This window comes from Aulonocara stuartgranti (genome assembly GCF_965226115.1).
Source record: "Aulonocara stuartgranti genome assembly, chromosome: 22".
NCBI lineage: Eukaryota > Metazoa > Chordata > Actinopteri > Cichliformes > Cichlidae > Aulonocara > Aulonocara stuartgranti.
In genome coordinates, this window is record NC_138957.1 from 15,534,398 (window position 1) to 15,553,188 (window position 18,791).

The 18,791-nt window shown below is 41.0% G+C and overlaps 1 protein-coding gene and 1 long non-coding RNA gene across 4 annotated transcripts in view; one reads left to right on the top strand and one right to left on the bottom strand.

Moving 5' to 3' along the window:
• The window catches only part of rims3 (regulating synaptic membrane exocytosis 3), a 53,775-nt gene that overhangs the window by 16,740 nt on the left and 18,244 nt on the right, over positions 1 to 18,791 (bottom strand). For both annotated transcript variants that reach the window (XM_082522279.1, XM_082522280.1), the window contains one exon: positions 13,536 to 13,859. In XM_082522279.1, the coding sequence (XP_082378405.1) occupies positions 13,536 to 13,800 (265 nt within the window). In that variant the 5' untranslated portion in view covers positions 13,801 to 13,859. The remainder of the gene's footprint in view (positions 1 to 13,535; positions 13,860 to 18,791) is intronic.
• The window catches only part of LOC309699310, a 31,920-nt gene that overhangs the window by 7,775 nt on the left and 5,354 nt on the right, over positions 1 to 18,791 (top strand). The window contains exons 2-3 of one of the 2 annotated variants that reach the window (XR_014274298.1): positions 14,157 to 14,235; positions 15,981 to 16,073. This is a non-coding gene — a long non-coding RNA (uncharacterized lncRNA). The remainder of the gene's footprint in view (positions 1 to 14,156; positions 14,236 to 15,980; positions 16,074 to 18,791) is intronic. The other variant, XR_014274299.1, reaches the window with a different exon arrangement.

Sequence of the window (18,791 nt, forward strand, 5' to 3'; positions counted from 1 at the left end):
TTATTTTTTACTGTACAGTGAAAGCAGGACTTGATCAGCCATAATCATGGTTTGTTTCCCCATCTGTATGCTAAGATAAGCTAACTACAAGTATTTCTCACTTTGAACCATTTGTTTAAGGGCATATCAGCTTTTTGACAAACAACAGCCATAGAACGAATATAATGTAGGGGCAACAGTTCAGAAAGTGCATAAAAACTATTTACAGTACAAGTAATTAGGTTAATGATCGTGACTTCTCAAAATTGGTTTATTATGTTGTATTAATGTGCAATCATAAGCTTTGTTTCCTTGTTTTTTCCCCCATTTGCTGTGCTGCATCTGTATTTTTATCCTTCCAAAAGAATCCTTTTCTCTATAATTTAACCATTTATGAAACACTGCCAGCGTTCCACTTTTCCAAGTCAGTTATTTAACTCTAACAGAGCATGCAAAAACAAATAAATGTGGTCGAGGGTTAAGTGTAGCCTAGTCTTACCCCGTCTTTAAAGATAATGCATGGGAATTAAACAAATCGAATTTCCCCTTTGTGTGCACGTGTGTGCACGTGTGTGCACTGTCGCTGTGTGTGAACTGCAATGCAACATTTCAGGCAAAGACCTAAGTTAGGGAGTGGTCAATGTGAAGTAAGTGATTAGCGCTTCTCAGCATCGGGTTGCATGGGAAATTATTTCATGAAATCAAAAAAGACGTTCATGTATGGCAGGATGTCTGTCAGCGAGTTAATATGCCACACAGGCTCTTGTCTAACGGCAATTAATTACGATGAGGAAAAGAGTAATTTAATTTAGATGTAATTTCCTCTTGATTACTTGACTCTGTGGCTGATGACCAAAGGATTAGGGATGGCAGAGCATTTCATTTTTTTTGAGAAAAAGCAGATGAGAAAAAAATAAGACAATATGGGCAAAATATGGCGAAAAAACAAACGAAATCACAAGACCTTCTGCTGCTTGTTAAACTACCACTAACACACAGAGCAAAACATGTAAAGAGCAAAACAAAACTGATCTCAAACCTGCCTTTACATAAATGCTTTGTAAAATTCTACTACTGGGATGGAATATTTTAATTTCCTTCTGATTTAATTTAGCTGTTTTCCAGGTTCCAGTCAGTGTATCTTCAATAAAAGCAGGATTATGAGAGCAATAACTTTTCATGAAGAAAATTTCATTTAGGTCAAGAAAATTCCCCAAACAACCTGATCAGAAGGGGAGCTCTATATCTAGCTTACAGATACTTTGTGCTCCGGTTCAACAGGAGATAACATTTCAGGGTAGAAATTAAATCGCTTGTTGAGCGCTTCCTGCAGTGCAGCAGCAGCAGCGTCTCTGTGCCATGAAACAGAATTAGAAATCAATCTGCCTGTATGTTCCCATTGCTTGAGAAAGAAGCAGAACTGTGTGCTGCTCCTATGCACCAAAAGCTGTTCTCCCATCCCCATCCAAAACACCACACGGCAGGCAGCAGTAGGCTTGCGTATGCTCTGTGTAAGCACAGTGTTTACTGTGCTTTTTAATTTTACCTTAGACTTAGATATGTTACATATGAACACGTTGACTCATGCCTCGCTTATTGACATGAGCAGTTTGGGGATATTTATTGAGAAAAGACCACTCTGCTGTCAAGTACAATTACGTGACTTTGATCAAGTGTAGAGGTCTAACATTTTGCAAAATGTGTTTATTAAATACACAGAACAGCAGACAAACAAGATAAAATACTGCATCAATGCACCGATGTATGCAGAAGAGCGTCTCTGAGTGGACAACACGTTGAACCTTAAAGCAGATAGGCTACAACAGCAGAAGAACACACCAGGTGCTCTTCCTGTCGGCCAAGAAGAAGAAAGTTAGGCTGCAGTTCATACAGGCTCACTAGAACTGGACAAGAAAAGTGTCACACTTTTCCCTGTTTCATTACCACTCACTGGCTAGTTGGCAGTGTTTGGACAAATGTACAAACCAATTTCATCTAGCGACAATCACCCATCTCTGGCAATCACCTGCAAACTGGTCGGGGAACATTTTTCCCTTGCGACCTGTGGCTAGCGGGCGCTTGGTGACTTGTCTTTAAGCCTGTGTGAGTGAGGCATTTGGGGTTGTCAAAAGATTTATAGCCATTTGGACAGTGGGCAAGCCTTTTTGCAAAGTCATAACATAACGGTAACATAGGACACCATATCAGCTAGCATATCAGGCGAGATGAGCTAACCCCCATCCCCACTGAAAATCATTTGAAAATATTGGCAAGTATGCTGCTGTAAACAGTTGCATCTTAAAGACGGTATATCAAATGTCAACGTTGAATCAGATTGCAGGCAGTGTGCTTTGAATCCACATGCTGTTTAGATGTAGTGTTTTACATGCAGAAGCTACACTTCCAAAATTGCAAAGCCACAAAGAAAGAAAGAGTGAAATAGTTCACCAATCTGTCTCGCTAAGAATAGAGCATTGATGGGTTGGTGGGCGAGATTGAGAAAACGTGATAGATGCTGCGTGAAAGTGAGAGCCAAAGAGATTGAGATTAATTGCGGAGAGATAAAGGGGAGGGGAAATTACGATGTCGGCGAGCTTGTGGAAACAAAGGGAGGACAATGAGGAAGTGGAGACATGAGAGGCAGAAAGAGGACAGAAAGTGATCGTCGGTCAGTTTAGCTGTGTGTTTGGCGGCCTCCAGAAGGACCAGTATGGAGGAGAAAGCTTTTAGAGACAGGAGTAAGGTTTCAGTTTCTACAGTATGTGTCAGGAGAGCCAATCACACAATGTCGCTTTCAAAGCAAAAAGACGTGCCAGCGCTTGAAATTACAAAAAAAAGAGCAGTTTCACCTGAAATAGCAGCTTGAAAGACGCAAGGACTTTTTCTTTGATTAGTCATAGTGGATAAGAATAGCAATCAAGTGAGTCATCCACAGAAATAGCTTTCATTATCAAAAGGGCAGCGTGTGTGTTACTACAGTTCGGATGCTGCAGAGACTCAGCAACTTTCATTGTTATTATTCTAACAATTCATAGTCTTTGCTCTTGCTCTTTTTGTCCGGGCTTTTCTGAGCTAAAGTGACATTTAAGAATCTCCCTTTGGAGGTGAGTTTTCCCTCAAAGGATCTAAATCACTGTAAGCTTTCCAAGATGCGCCTGCCAAAATTCCTAATGTGTGTTTCCTAGCTTTGACTCAGAAACTGAGCTGGAAGTAGGGCATGAGTCACCACAAAAACACCCTCAGAACTGAAACGCAAGGTCTCTTTAATCTACTATAGTATAGTGTAGAGGACGCGCTTTAACTTGTTGCCTTTAAGTGTGTTGTTGCTGGGCTTATTTCTCCTGTCAAAGCACCCTTTAAAAACAAGAAAACATTATTTACAAGATTGTGAAGAGAGAGAGATCATTTCCTTTCAAAACATTTTCAGTTAAGAGTGAAGAGAGAACCTCAAAAATGAGAGAAAAAGACTTAACTAGATGGAAACGGCTCCTCCGAAAAATGTATCCTTTGCTATCTTCCCTCTGCATCACATCATCCTGTCTAGCCTGAGCTTTTTCAGACTGGGGGAGTACAACCTTCATATTATCAGTATTTAGGAAACTAGGAGAACTGCTACTGGCCGCCTGGCATTGTCCTGCAGATATACCGCTATCAGCTTATATAACGTCTTATCTTCTTTTTTTCTTTCTGAGAACCTGATGCTTGTAGCAATTTTAGAAAAGTTGTCACCAAATCTCTGGCTCCACTGTTTAAAATGCTCTGTGCACTGTCGGCCACACATGTAGCATCACAGCTTAGCAGATGTTGGTGCAGAGTCAAGCAGTCTCTTTGCAATAAATTGCTAAATATGGGTCAAACACTGGCTGAGTTTTCATCCACAGCTGGTTGCATCTTATTGTAGCTAACAGAGTGTACAGTCATATCTAAAAGCACATTTGCATTGGACTCTGTGCAGTCATGTAAAAAAACTAAGCACACCCAGATTCATTGGCTTTAGAAGCAATAACTTGAAGTAATCTGTTTCTGCATCACTTTATCAGCCTCTCACATCTTTCCCTCATGCCTTTACAGCGTTGCTTCCGTTCATTGAGGTTTATGGGCATCCGAACATCCAAAGCTCTCTTAAGTTCCCACAACAGCATTTCAATCAGGTTGAGATCTAAGCTTTTACTGACTGGGGCAACTGCAACACTTTGATTCCTTTCGTTTTCAGATTTGATGCTGTGATTGTGATCATTGCCCTGCTGCATCACAAAATTTCAACTGAGCTGTCAAACAGATGGCCTCACATTTTAATATTTCGGTACAGAGAGGAGTTCGTGGTCAGGCGCCCAAATTCTGTGCACAGTTGTCGAAAAAATTGGTACCCGGACACTAATCAATAATAGAAATTGCTACTGAATTAAATATTCTTTTGCAACAGTATCAATACCAACAGTGCCATCTTCGCCTCCTGCTGCTGACACACAACCTCAGACAGCCCCTCTCCTCACTAGCAGCTAAAGTAGTTGACGTTTTTCTCACACCTAATGAGAAATTTCAAGAGGTCACTATAGCTCACATTTCAACAGCGTTGAACAGTTATCATAAATGTTAATCTGTCCGGGGCATGCGAGCCATTGAACTATTAGCAGTTAACCAAAAGTAGCATTAGCTATCATTAAGTTAGCGGCTAACAGCTATAGCTAAATAATGTGATAGCATTAATGTGAAAGGTAGGCAGTTATCAGTCCCACCCAAATATAACAAGAATAAAATTGTAAACACTTTCCTGGTATTGGTACTGAGTTTAAAATACTAGTCTTGTGACAACTAAAGCTTTGTCGCTTAAGTACAATTTGTCCTGTGTTGAGAAACAAAAGGCTAATTTAACATAAATTAAGTATTTGCTCTATTTTTTTTCTCCTTTGGTATACAACAACAAAGTAAAATTCACTGGAGGAAACACCTGTGTTATTTTCTTGAAAGACAAATATAAAAATGAGTCAGAAGCACTTAACATTACTGGCAATGGTGCAAGTCCCTCTGCATATTTTTCACAGCCTGGAGCTAGAGTTACAGGCTCAAAAATATTTGTCTGACGACAGCATACTCAGAAATGTGGTTGCTATTGGTCACAGAGCGTAGCTGGAATCATTTTAATAAGCAAAGGAACAAGTATTCTCGTCACGTGTCAAACATATTTCCATTTCTGTCTCTGTTTCTTTTCCGTATCTCTGGCGTCCTTCCAGCAGGAGCTACAGCGTCATAGTAATAAATAATAAATAAACACACAGGAGTCAAGATTTTAAAAAGGAGGTCAAAGAAAAAAAAGCATGGACGCTGAGCTAAATAGAGCAGGAAAGAGTAAGGTGTTTTAGACACATATGAGCTGGGGTGTGTGTGGGGGGGGGCTTTCAGTGGGACACACAAACATGCATATCTATGCCTGGTTTCCTTTAATCTAACTCTCTTGGTGCACTGCATCACATGATTGGTGCTTGTTTCTCTGAATCCACGTCCCTCTGTGCAGACAGACAGTGCACTGGGAGCGCTCTGCTGGCTCTGTTTTCGCAGTCATGGATAAACCTGCTCAGAAGATAAGACCATGTTCAGCTGAGGAGTGACTCACCCAATAAACCTGGGAAACCGTTTCTGTGTGTGTGTGTGTGTGTGTGTGTGTGTGTGTGTGTGTGTGTGTGTGTGTGTGTGTGTGTGTGTGCCTTCTCCTCACCGGTACTAATAATAGCAGGTAATAAATAGAACACAGACAGAACCAAAATGCCATCCCCAACACTGTTACAAAACCCAGAATAATGAGACAGTGGGAGTCGGGGCTTTGAATGGAATAACATGAGGAACACTGAGCTGCATTACGGTAGAAAAAAATACACCAAGTCGGTAGGAAGCGTGAAAATAGTCAAGATAGGGAGCTATACATGGTATCAAATGTTACACAACAACAGAACACAAAGTGTACTGTACTTTTATACAACATGCAGGCACTCGCAGTGTATGTAACCTTATTTTCTATACCACTAGATAAACTTGTAATGTACATACTGTAAGTGTCTTTACTCTGACCTGATGCTTTTATTCATGCAGTTCTCTTTAAAGAGACAGTTGCTGAAACATTTCCACTGAATGACAATTACCCATTTTGCTGCAAAATAGAGACCTGACCCCTAAAGTCTTTTTTTTTCTTGGAAACACCTAAGGGCGCAATTAAATTTCACGCATTAAGACGACGAACTGGCAGAGGTCTCAGCTGTTGTCTGACAGTTCTGACAAGTCCTAGAAAACGTCCTTGCCCTACTTCAAATATGTAAAATCAGTTTATGTATGAATAATATACTTGGATAGGTGGGTCAATTCCCAAAAGCACTAATTAAATAAATTAATAATCTTGTTGCATTCTTCACTGCGCACAGTTTGTTCTCATTTTCCACCTTGTGACGAAGGAGATTTGAGCATGTGTCAGAGATCCTGAGTGCTTTGCCACTGGGAAATTTACCCTGAAGCAGGTTTAACCAAACAGACTGATCTCAAATGATTGGCCTGATGAAAGACACAACACCAGCTCTCCAACTTAAGGGGTTGTGTGTGGCAACACTGATACTTAATCAGCAGTTCTGCCTGGAAATTTACAAGTAGCTGATTAGGAAAGGAATTTTATCTTTGTTACAACCCTAATGACAACTCCTACAGAAACGTGATTCAATGTAATTAAGCCTACCTTGACAAACGGTCAAGAACCCCACTAAGAGCATCAGATGATGCTGATGTTGTTATTTGGGAATCAGATAAAATAAATGTGCTTGAACGCATCTGTAGAAAAAAAAAAGTTTGCATTAGACCTTACCTTAAGTGATTCTGCAGATCGCTGTAAATTGACTGGATCCAATTCACAAAATAAGAACGTACCTGGTAGGAACTGTGACACAATAATACCACAAGTGCATTACCTCCTAAAAGCGTTTTATCGGTAAGATGCTGGCATATTCCTTCAATGTCTTTACATTTTGGTGTCTACCAGTTACCTCGTTGCTAAGTCACATTCTTCATCATTCTCCTTCACCGTGTTCACGTTTTGCACACAAACTGTATTGTTTGCAGCAGCAGAACCATCCATTTTTTTTAACTTGATAACAAGAAGGCTGCTTGTGATCTCATTTTAAAAGTTATGAAAAAATAGAGCACAACACATGCAGAACACTGAAGTTACTGTATATGCATTTAATAGATTTGCGGAGTGCTGTGAGAGTCTGTGTTTCTCCTCAAGGTTCCCTTCCCCAACAACATCCAATCAAATCAATCAATAAGTCATTTAATGAAATAATCTATGTTGAGTTTTGGGTTCGTTTTCCTTTCCCATTCATGCATCCAGTCCAAGACCAAATCTGCATCAATATTGTGTGTTATTGGTTATTAGCTGGTCATCTTTTCCCCACATACCTACCCCCCTCTGGTCAATCGATGCTGGTGTCATTCTAAACATGGAGCACCGAGAGCTGACCGGACTAGGTCATTATTGACTGCCACAAAGAAAAGAAAGGACCCTAATCGAACCCGACCAAGTGAGAAGGAATGTTGTGTGTGGGTCACATGCCTAATTATCTGCATCTGATATGTCCTTCTAGCTGGTGTAAACTATGAGCTGATGACATGTTAGGTTGGCGTAAACAACCTTGTTTTTTTTCTTCCAGCAACAGGTTTTCAGTCTTTACCTGGTTAAGCTTTGAGAAACAGGCAAATTCCTAGTAGAGCAGTGACATAATCTTGTTGGGTGACTGTTACGTAAAAAGACCTGGACAGTGATTCAATTTACACCTAAATCAATTGGAATGTTGACTGTCTGACCCTGAGCCTACCCTCCACTTAATCAGCTTGGAGATGCAATGGCCAAACTGATTCTGATACTCGGGATATCTATCAGTACTGAGTCACAAAGCACCATCAGTTCTCTCTTTTTCCCCAAAACATTGAAATCGATATAACACTGATGCCACTGTCAGCAGGCTCTGTATCTACAAAGCTGCAGTTGACTCTATGAGATTCTGTTAGATGGGCTGCACACAATTGACCTGTGTGTGTGACCCATCTCTCCTGCTTAAGTGACACTTTATAGCTCAGTTTATCAGATTGGCTGCTAGTAGCTTATTTTTAATAAGATATTGTGTCCACGGTCATGATCTAAACCACTCTACTTTAGAATATCTTGTTATAGGACTGAGAACAGATTTCTTTATTCATATCTCGTACTGAGTCTCAGCTCATCAGAGGTGTGTTTTAAAAAAATAATTTCATAACCTGTTGCCAGCGCAGCAAAGTGAGAAAACTAGCGAACTTCTAATGCGGTGAGATGTGGTATCGACAGAAGAAGAAGAAGAAGAAAGAGCCATCTACGATACTGTGATTTTGTTCCAGGCACAATGTGCTGCTCCGGCAGCTGAGAACATCTAAATTTAGATGCACCCCTTGTCTCCCCTTCCTCTTCCCTACCTCGTCAGCCCCTCCTAGCCTCCCCATCTGCACTTTCCCTTTGTTGTGCTCTCTTCATCACCGCAAATACGACACGAAAGCCCCCGTGGTGAAAATATCGACAGTTCTCCCTGCGTCAGACAAGTGTCAGCTGTGATGAGTGAAGCAAGCTCTTTGTTTGTGTCACTGTGTATGAGTGTGTGTGTGTCCACAGAGCCCTGGTTACAACAGCCATTTTAAGCTGATTTCAAAGGCAGGTAATGATAGGGGATAACAATGCAGAATTATGGTGAGTGGATGTGTTTGCATTTATCTAATGGTTGCTTTCTTCTTACTTATCCTTCAGGATAAGCTGTCGCTGGAGACAGAAAGAAAAGCTAAACTGCCTGGCTTTGTTACATTTGCGGTACAAATAAAAGCCGATTAATAAGTGAATCAAATGACCTTGTTTGACAAACATGCAGTCCTACACATATCAAGATGCGCTATAGCCAGAAAATTTATACTTCGGCTGCTATACAGTGTTTAAACACTGACCCAAATTTTTTACTTAAATAAATATAATGTCAAATTATAACTTACGGGACATGCCAAATGAGTTCAATAAAGAATCTGTACATAAAAGATGGATGTAGCTGCTGTGTCTGAAGAGTTGATACAGATGTGCTTTCTTTAAATGTTACAATTTACCCCCTAAACTGGAGTCAGTTACAGAATTTGCTTCTCTCAGTTAAATAGCTCCAAAATAAAGTGGTCTGCTACTGAAAAGCAGCACAAATAATTACCCGGACAAACCTGACATTTTTCACTTTACCAAACAAAACCAGGCCGACAGAGTTATATAACAAAACAAATTTCAAGTACTTACATCATTTTCCAGCATGTTTTTAAATTCACCAGACACTTGCACTTTGTAATTATCCCCATAACTGCTTTGATCCTCTTGCTCTTACCAGGGCAGCTGGCCTCTGGCTGGCTCTGAGCTCTGGACAGCCACTTTGCTTTTGTAAGCCTCTTTAAAGTGTCCATGTTCAGGCTGAAGGTGATTTAAGTGTCTGATTAGTTCTGTTTTTCTGAACATTTTCATGGTTGTCCCCCTACAGTTTACTTTGTCAAACTTTGTTTTTTCACTCTGCGTGAAGAGCTACCACACTAACTGCATGCTAGCGTATGAATGTGAGCATACAGCTATGTGCCTGCGCCGCTGTGCATGTGTTGCCCATGCATGGAGCAGACCAGTTCATAATCGGACTTTCATTAGGCTGAAAAGCTGGGCCCTATTTCAGGAAGCCGGTTTAGTGCAAACTCTGAGTAAGTATACCCTGAGTTAACGAAAACTCTGGGTTTTCGGTTTCACAAAGCGAGTTTAGATTAATCCTGAGTGAGTTACTATGACGACACACTCCGTGAAGCTAACCTGCCCCCTAGCAGGTTTACTTCAACTAACCCTGACCTTCTCCGCCTCTTTGTCGGAAACCTGACTGTAGGAAGTGTCAGACATGGCGTGCTCCTTCCTTGAAGAGCCAGTAGATGTTGAAGCCCAAATTCTCCGCAGAGCTCTCCGCCGGGAGAGAGTGATTAGAGCGCGTTCGGACATTTTATCATTTCCTGATGATTTCCTGTGTGAACGTTACCGTTTTTCAGCACAATCTATAATTTATTTGAATAACATCCTCAGGCCTAATATTGCTCATAAGACACATCGCGGACATTCTCTCAGTTCTGTACATATTATTTGTATTGTACTTCGGTTTTTTGCAAACGGGAGCTTTCTGTATAATATTGGTGACGCTGAGCACGTTTCCAAGGCTACCGTCTGTCGGGCAGTCAGGAATGTTAGAGTTGCACTGAAACGTCTCCTGTACTCGTTTGTGGTGTTCCCCGGTCATAGACCCACAAGATTTATCAAAGAGGGATGCCACAAAATTGCAGGTATCAGGATGAACAAAACTTAATTCATGATGTGGTGATATTTGAACTACTACTTAAATTTTACATTTATTCTCACGGTTCCCAGGCGTGATTGGCTGTATAGATGGCACTCACATTCCAATCATTGCTCCTTCAGTAAATGGAGGAGACTATGTGAACAGGAAGTCTTTCCACAGCATTAATGTACAGGTACACAGTTCCCTGTAGCATTTCAAACTAACAAATTATTTCATTATAGTAATGGATGCTAATTTATGTTCTCTGCACTGTGAAGATCATATGTGATGCTGCCAACATTATCACAAATGTGGAAGCCAACTGCTCAGCCTCTGTGAGTGGTGGTGGAGGAGGACCCCCACCTGTTTTTCTCATAATACAATTACACCTTACCTGTTTGGACTATATTTTTATATTTCATTTTTACTTGCTGCCAGGAACGTTTGGGGCCTGTTGGGTTGCACCTGCGCTCACATCACATCACAAAATAAAATGTATGAAATAAAAAATAAAATAAAATAGAATAAAATAACGTGTTAAATGGGTGGAAATCCCTAGATCAATGTTTAAATTAACACTCACGCATTGACTCTGTCGGCTATGTTTTGCCATGCATGCTCCCTTTCTTTTGCAGCTGAGGCTGTGTTACTTTTTTTCCGCAAAATTTGCATGTTATCGGCATATGCTGCCATCAAAATTTCGGCCTCAAGCGCTGTAAAACACATTGACCGCGCCTCCTTTCCCTCCGTCTCCATGGTGACTCGCTTAATCTGTGCTCCACTAATCAGGGCTTTATGTATCCTCGTGCGCGCGCTTAATTTGGGGTTAAAGCAACTCCGCGTTGACTGAACTAATTGTTATCAGCCTTTCTGAAACCGAATATTCCGAGTTGGACAGTTCGGGGTTACTCAACCCCGTGTATCATTTTTAACTCTGAGTTTTCTAAACCCGCTTCCTGAAATAGGGCCCTGGTCTCTGGTTAGGGCACAAAACTGTCATATGCCAGCCGTTGGCCAATTACTCGGTGGAGTTCTAAGAATAAATCACAATTCTATGAAAAATAATATGCTTTAAGGTCCAAACTTAGCATCCCACAGAGTATCACAGTGTCAATTAATAGCCACTAGCTCAACTTGGCAATATACCATCAACTATCACAAAATGTGCATGGGGTCGTTGTAGCAACGCAGCCAAAAGTCCTGTGACATCATTTATATTCAACACCAACACCACAACAATGGAGGATGTTGAGACGATGGTATACCTGCTGCTCGTTGTATGGCTTTTTGTCAGACTCGGGAACCACTGTGCTGCTTTTTGTGTAGCCATTTCCCATATTGCTGGAATGTATTTTCATGAAGGGACTCATAGGGCTCATGACTCATTAACTGAAGCCACTGACTAGCCAAACAGTTGGATGCAGTCTGTTGATGTCACATTTTCACCTCAGATCGCTTGGAACCCTGGCCGAGTAGGTACTAAAAAAGTACCTGGTACCAGATACTACCACTTTATGGAAAGCCCTAAAAACAGCATCAACCCACGCTGGTACTAGTGGAAAAAGGCTATAAGATATCTAGGGCTAGAGTTAGGCCCCACTTGCATAGCCAAACATGCGCCATACGGCAATAACAAATTGCAAGGGGAAAATGTGCATTCTCCAACCGATTGCTGGAGCAGTCACTGTGAAATCGAATGCTCCACTCACAAAAGCCTTTAGACCGGTTAATAATGCCCACTTGTAAGCACTGTTACCCAGGGATAAGTGTGTATTCTGCAACCAGTTAGCAAGTGATTGTTGTAGGCTGCTGGGAGTCACTAGTGTTAAATTTGGCGCAAAGAGCATAGCACAACTTCTACTTTGAAGGTGAATGTTCTCCGGTTTGTGCTACACCTTTTTTGGTTTCAAAACAGCTTAAAAAATAAATGGCAAGTGTTTGCAGATGAGTCAACGCCGTCTATTGTGAAATCTTTCAATTGCACAGTTTTGTCTGACTGACAAATATACACAACTGAGCAGGTACAATAAATACGTATTTGACATTTTTGTTTAAAATAAAGCGCTTATATAATTTAAAGTACCGGTAAAAACACGCTGCTGCACAAAGCAGCAGAGAGCCAGATCTTGTGATATATTTCAACACTTACACAGAATTAGACACAGACGGTGTACAGCTAGGCAAGAAGAAAGAAAGAAACATGCAGACACGAACACTCTGTTCTGTAAAAGTTACAGTTTGATGTGCTGAGACGAGAAACAGAATGTGTAAGAGGACACGAGGAGATGAACAACTTCTTTCATACTGACAGATAGAGGAATGAAAAAGAAAAAAGGAAAAATTTGGCTGCACTCAAATAAGATGCATCCCCTGCTCCCCTTGCCCCTCCTGCCCATGCCTCTCAGCCTTTACAAAGTCTCAGTGTGTGACATGTTTTTCTTATTTTCCACCAGGAAAGAGTAGGTTTGTGTTCGCCACTGAGGCGCAAAGTGAGAAACGCTTTTCTTGCAGCTGCACAGGATCTGTAAATATACGCCGCAGGAGACGCATTAGAACATAATGCCGCTACCAAACAATCACCATGCGTACTTGCTGCTGCCGCTGCAAACCCGCTGCAGAGTTCAACACACGGCGACGCTCACAAATGTGCTGCAGCCTTTCAAAAAGGACTCGCTACAATACTAACACCTTAAAAGATAAAGCTTGTTCAATCAAATACTGTAGCTGTCAAAATAACCCCAGATACACTTTAGAGTGGATTATGCTAATGTTAACTATAATAATAATTATTCTGTTATAACAGTTTTAGTGTCATTTTAACAATTGCAGCAAGGTATTTAAATCAATTTAAAGGAACAAGGGTTAAAGAAAATTCAGGAGGATAAAAATGATCCTCCTTCCTCTTCGAAATAACAAAACCCCAATTTTAAAAAGAATCTAAAATCTCCAAACTTTTAAAATCACAATAAAACAGATGGGGAGAGACCAAGGTTAGAACTAAGGAAAGGATACAGAAAAAAAAAACAGAAGCTATGAGGATGACGGCTGGGGAAATGAGGAAAAACAGATGAATTTGCCTTGGTGAAAGTGTCAGAAAGGTGGAATCAGAAAGTGAACATACATAGAGAGAACGACTGACAGATTAAGTAGTTTAGACTGTAAACTGACCTTGCTGGTTGAGCTGCTGTGTGCTCTTGCTCCACTGTGACAACCCCACAATGGCCACCATCTTGGCACCCAAACTGGAGCGCCGCTTCTTAGTCCCAGTCAGCGATGCAGAGTCTGGGCCCCCGCTGCCAGGACTTTTCTCCAGGCTGTACATGGCCCCTGAGATACTGGAGGAGCGCACCACGTTCCGGGCAGCCGTGCTCAGCCCGCTCAAGCCACTCATCCCTCCCGGGCGGGGCACCTCCACGGAGCTGCTGAGCATCATGGTCCTGTTGGACTGGAGGGCCGATGGGCTGGGGGGGGAGAAGGGGCCGGAAAGTTTGGCTTGACAAAAGAGACGAGAGAGGACAGAGAGTCAGGTGATCGTGAAAGAACAAATAGGGGAGAAGAGCTCAAATAAAAGGACGTCTTGACGTGCAGTGTGTCTCATAAAACACAGTGGAAAAGCTTGTCTTACAGCCGCAGCAGCAGCTCCCCGGGGCTGAAGGACACCAAGTTTCGATTTCAACCACAGTTTGGTTTTACACACTTACTGCAGAGGCAGAAAAAATGAGTTCTTACACCATAAAAGACACAGTGAAAAAGTGAAAAGCTCTAAAAAGTCTTTTTCATCTTCAACAGTTTTGAAAACTGAGAAAACAAAGAACACAAAGGTCAGCAGGCGAGGACAGTGCAGATGGCAGCACACTGTCCAAGTGAGGTAAACTATATCTGTGGCATCACACACACTCACGCACACAAATGTCAGGACTGGCCTGCTGTTGAGGGGTGACCCTGTCAGCTGGTATTTGTCTCCTGTATTTTTTTTAATCTTTTTTTTTTTTTTTGTCTGACCTTAAACAGCGACAGATGATAAACTCCAGAGCCAAGTCATCACTGGCTGGCTGAATCATGGCAGTGCGCGCGTGTACTCGCTCGCCAAACTCTGATCACCTTTGTATTCTCAAACTGATGTGTACGCCACCTTTTGTACTGGCAGAGGTACAATTCTACTAATAAAACTTTTTTTCACTAGCTATTAAATGGGATTCAGCCATTGCTTACACCTGCAGTTGTGTTAAGCCAAAAAAAAAAAAAAAACCATCTGTGACTTGGGACCTTCTTTAACTCTGCTCCTTTTCTCTCCCATCACAAGAGCGATCATACGGAGGCTAAACCGACAGCCTGGAGGCACATTAAATATGTAGTTGTGCTGTGGCCGACATTGTGCTTTTATACTCGCCCTAAATATTTCTTGTTCATCACTGCGCATTTTCTATAACGCTTATCTCATTGCCTCATAAAATTTGTATCACATATCACACTCAGGTAGCTTAGATGCCTAAACTTAAAGTAATGCAGATGAGAACTAGGTTAAGACAGTCAGAATTACATCACTTCGACACATCTATTGAACCTTAGAAGATAGCTCTCTTTCAAATGACAATGGCACAAATAAATGTAAAACAAAAAGAAAAGAGCGGTTTGGCCACCCTTTCTTTTGCAAATTTAAGACCTCACAGTAGGATAATATACTGCATTAATTTAGAGCCTTAGAGCTTTCAACCAAGTGCCCCCTTGTCTTTGGGTCTCTTTCTCCCGGACCTAACTCACAATACTGATTCTCTCCCGATCTTTAAAGCCAGTCATAAAACACATATTTTATTTAAAAATGGCCTATTCTGTTTGAATTTGAGGTTATGATGTATTAGCTTTTTATTCTATGGCGTTTCTTAACTACTTTATGTATACTGTGACTTTGGTAAGTAATTCCTTGTCAGGTGTTCTTATTTAAAGGTGAAAGTCATCTGTACATGAAATGTATTATTAGTAGTAGTAGTATTATCCTATCACAGCACTTCACTCTCAGACTGTAGGCTTACTTGTTTTTCCTAGAGTTTTGAAAAGTAAGAGCCTTTAGCTGTCAGGAGACAGACAGCATCTCTACTTTCAAGATCAGGCTTCGAAGTTTTTCATATTTGATAAAGCAAATACTTAGAGTTGGATCAGCTGCCACAGGCTTAGGCGTGCCAGAAGATTTCCCATAATGCAATGAGCACCTCTTCTCCACTTCCCTCTTTTCAGTCCCCGCGTGTTTAAATGCCATGATTGCATGCCATTGAGTTTTGTCTTCTCTCTCCAATGGCTTCTGTTTGGTCCTTTGTTTCACATAGCTGCCCCTCACTGAGCCTGGTTGTGCCGAGGTCTCTTCTTCTTCCTTCCCACTGTCACCTAGTCCTCCTCATAGGGCATCTATTATTCTAACATCTTTACAGTCTAAAGCACTTGGAGGCGATTGTTGTTGTGAATTGGTGCTATATAAACAAAACTGAATTAAATTGACTTTGCCTCCCTGTGACTTTATTTACTTCCCAATGGTGAAACGCAGTGAGGTCCAGCACACATCAGAGGAATAAATACAAATGTGGTTTTAGGGCTTTTTTGTTTGTTTGTTTTTTTTTACAGAGTGATCCAAAAACTGCAAGCACGCTTATAACATTGCAGAGGTGCATGAGAAGATCATCTTAAGAGAAAGATCAGTCCAAGTGTATGTATAAGGTAAGGTTTTGGATTTTTAATAGAGTAATGTCTGGGATTTTTGGTCTTCTCGCATATGATGCTAAATGAAACAATTAACTCAGGACAACAATCCTTCATCTCAATTCAGCCAGACCTATTGGAGCAGCAGAATACAGTTAATCATTCCTTACAATTGTACTACAACCACTGTGATGTCACAGTGATGCATAGTAATGTGTTTGACGCACTGCAGCTGAAATTGCCCTCTTTTAAGCCGTTTTAATCGCCCTGTCCTACCATGTTTACCATGCATGTTTAGCATGCTACAATGTGCTAGCCTAATCTGATGGTATAGGAGAGCTATGGAGTTCCTCAATGTCAGTAGAATTCATCATTTTAGGATTTTAAATGTCAGTGGAAAACTTCATGGCAATCCTTCTATTCATTATTGCCAAAAAAGCAGTGGAAATTTCCGTCTCTCCAGCCGTCCCACATGTGTGGCTAAAAGACTCAGTCGGTGATCGCTGGAAATGGCACAAAATGAGTTTACTATTAAAACATCCTCACTGCTGGAAATCATAAATAATATATACATACATGCAGTAAAATATGCCCTTTATGCATTTTTGGAAGAGAATACATGTAAAAGCAGTGTGTTTCATTTGTCTGCGTGAATCATTCTCCCAACCACTTTCTGCCACGTCACCATAAGCCCAAAGTAGCTGGCCGATTTTTAGAAGAAAACAAAGCAAAAAAATGACCAGAATAGGCAAAGTGGATTATTTTGAGGAACAATGAACTGATGTAGCAAAGGGCAGATTTTGGTATTTTGTAATGAAAGTCATAATAATAAGCTGAAGAGGGGGAGGAGGAGGTTGAGGCAGCGGGTCTGCATGCTTTGACATTTGTTACTGAGAGGAAACAGAGGCAGCAGGAGGGGGAGGAGCAGGGGCTTGAAAACAGAAATCCAGGTGAACATGTACTCCCTGTATATTCTTCTCATGTCTTTCTCCTTTTCCCCTCTCTTCTCTTCTCTCCTTTTTCTCTATTCCAGCTCTCTCTTTTCTGGCTCTCTTGGAACATGCAGTGATAGAGCGGGAGAAAATGAGGATAGGATAGAGATAGAGAGAAGGCTGCGAGAGATAAATAGAATAACTGTGGGTTTTAGAGAGGACACACAAGAAAAGTGAAGGAAATGAAAGGATGGGGACTGAAACGTGGGAGGATGAGAGATGCTTCATAATGAATGGACAGTGTAAAAAAGGGGGGGAAACTGCACAAAGCCGCAGTCTGATCTGTGTGAAATAATGGAGAGAAGGAAAGAGGAGAGGGAGAAGAATATGACACTGACAGTGACAGTAACTGAGACATCTATCCCAGCCTCCTTATTCTTTCTAATGAGATCTTCCACAGTATCAGTGAGTGTGGATCACAGGCTTAAATGTGACACAAGCTAAACTGAATGTGTGCTTCATATATGTTAATTTGCTACATTAATGTATTGCATTAGAAGCTAACAAAAGTAAGTATGTTTGTTTCTTTTTCACAAACAAAGAGTTAGAAACAGGCTGTACATACAATCAGTTACAATTCATTATTACTTATTTTCATTCGTTATTAATAATCTCGGACTCTCTTCCACCGCGTGTCTTTTGTCCTGTCTTCCTCCCCTCACCCACAACCAGTCATAACAGGTGACTGTGCCTCCCTGAGTCTGGTTCTGCTGGAGGCTTCTTCCTGTTAAAAGGGAGTTTTTCCTTCCCACTGTTACCAAAATGCTTACTCATAGGGGGTCATCTGGTTGTTGGGGGTTTCGCTTTTTTCTCTGTATTTTTGCAGGGTCTTTAAAATTTAAAGCATCTTGAGGCAACTGTAGTTGTTATTTGGTGCTAACTAAAAATTTGAAAACACACTTGATATAGAAACCAGCTCTGCAAAGTGGAGCCAATTCAGAAGGGACTTTAATCTGTGTTCATTGTAGTACCCAGCAAGGGGAAAACTAATCTGCTTGTCGAAACGACCTCAGTTGAATTGGCAATCATGCTCTTAAGGAGAGTAAAATAGAAGATGAAAAAGAATATTATTTTGGGTTTGCTTACATCGTGATTAACAAGCCATGTGAGATTCACATTCATGTCATTCAGATTCACCCATCTGGTTTAAAATAAAACAACAACAAAAACCCACAAGACAAAATACTGTCTCTGTTTTAAGGCTTCAGAAATGGATTTCCAGTGGGTGGCGTCACTGTGGCTAAATCCATCTTTTATATACAGCTATGGTTCAGAATCAATGTCTTAAGCACTTCTCCACTTCCTTACACTGTACCTTAAATATAGAGCCGTGAGACGTTATCTTAGCCCAGCGTTGCAAAAAGACTGCAGAAACAGCATACCTGTCTCAGTCCATATATAGTAAATCTGCCTACCAGCAGTTCTGGTTGTCTCCAGTGGTTTCCTGGCAACCAAGTCAAATGGTTTGGGATACCACGTAACTGCTACCCCCACAGTTTGTTTCAACTGTCAAATCTTTGTCGCATACCACACATCCCTCATTCTTTGCTCATTTCCTACCTATCAAAAAACCCTTAACCTCCTAAACAGCCACACATTTTCGGTTTTTACATTTTGTTTTGTTAAACAAAGCAGACATAATGATGAGCTTTAAAGTCACTAAGGCTACGTTCACACTGCAGGTCTTAATGCTCAATTCCAATTTTCTGTCTGCTTGTTCACACTACAAATAAAATGTGACAGC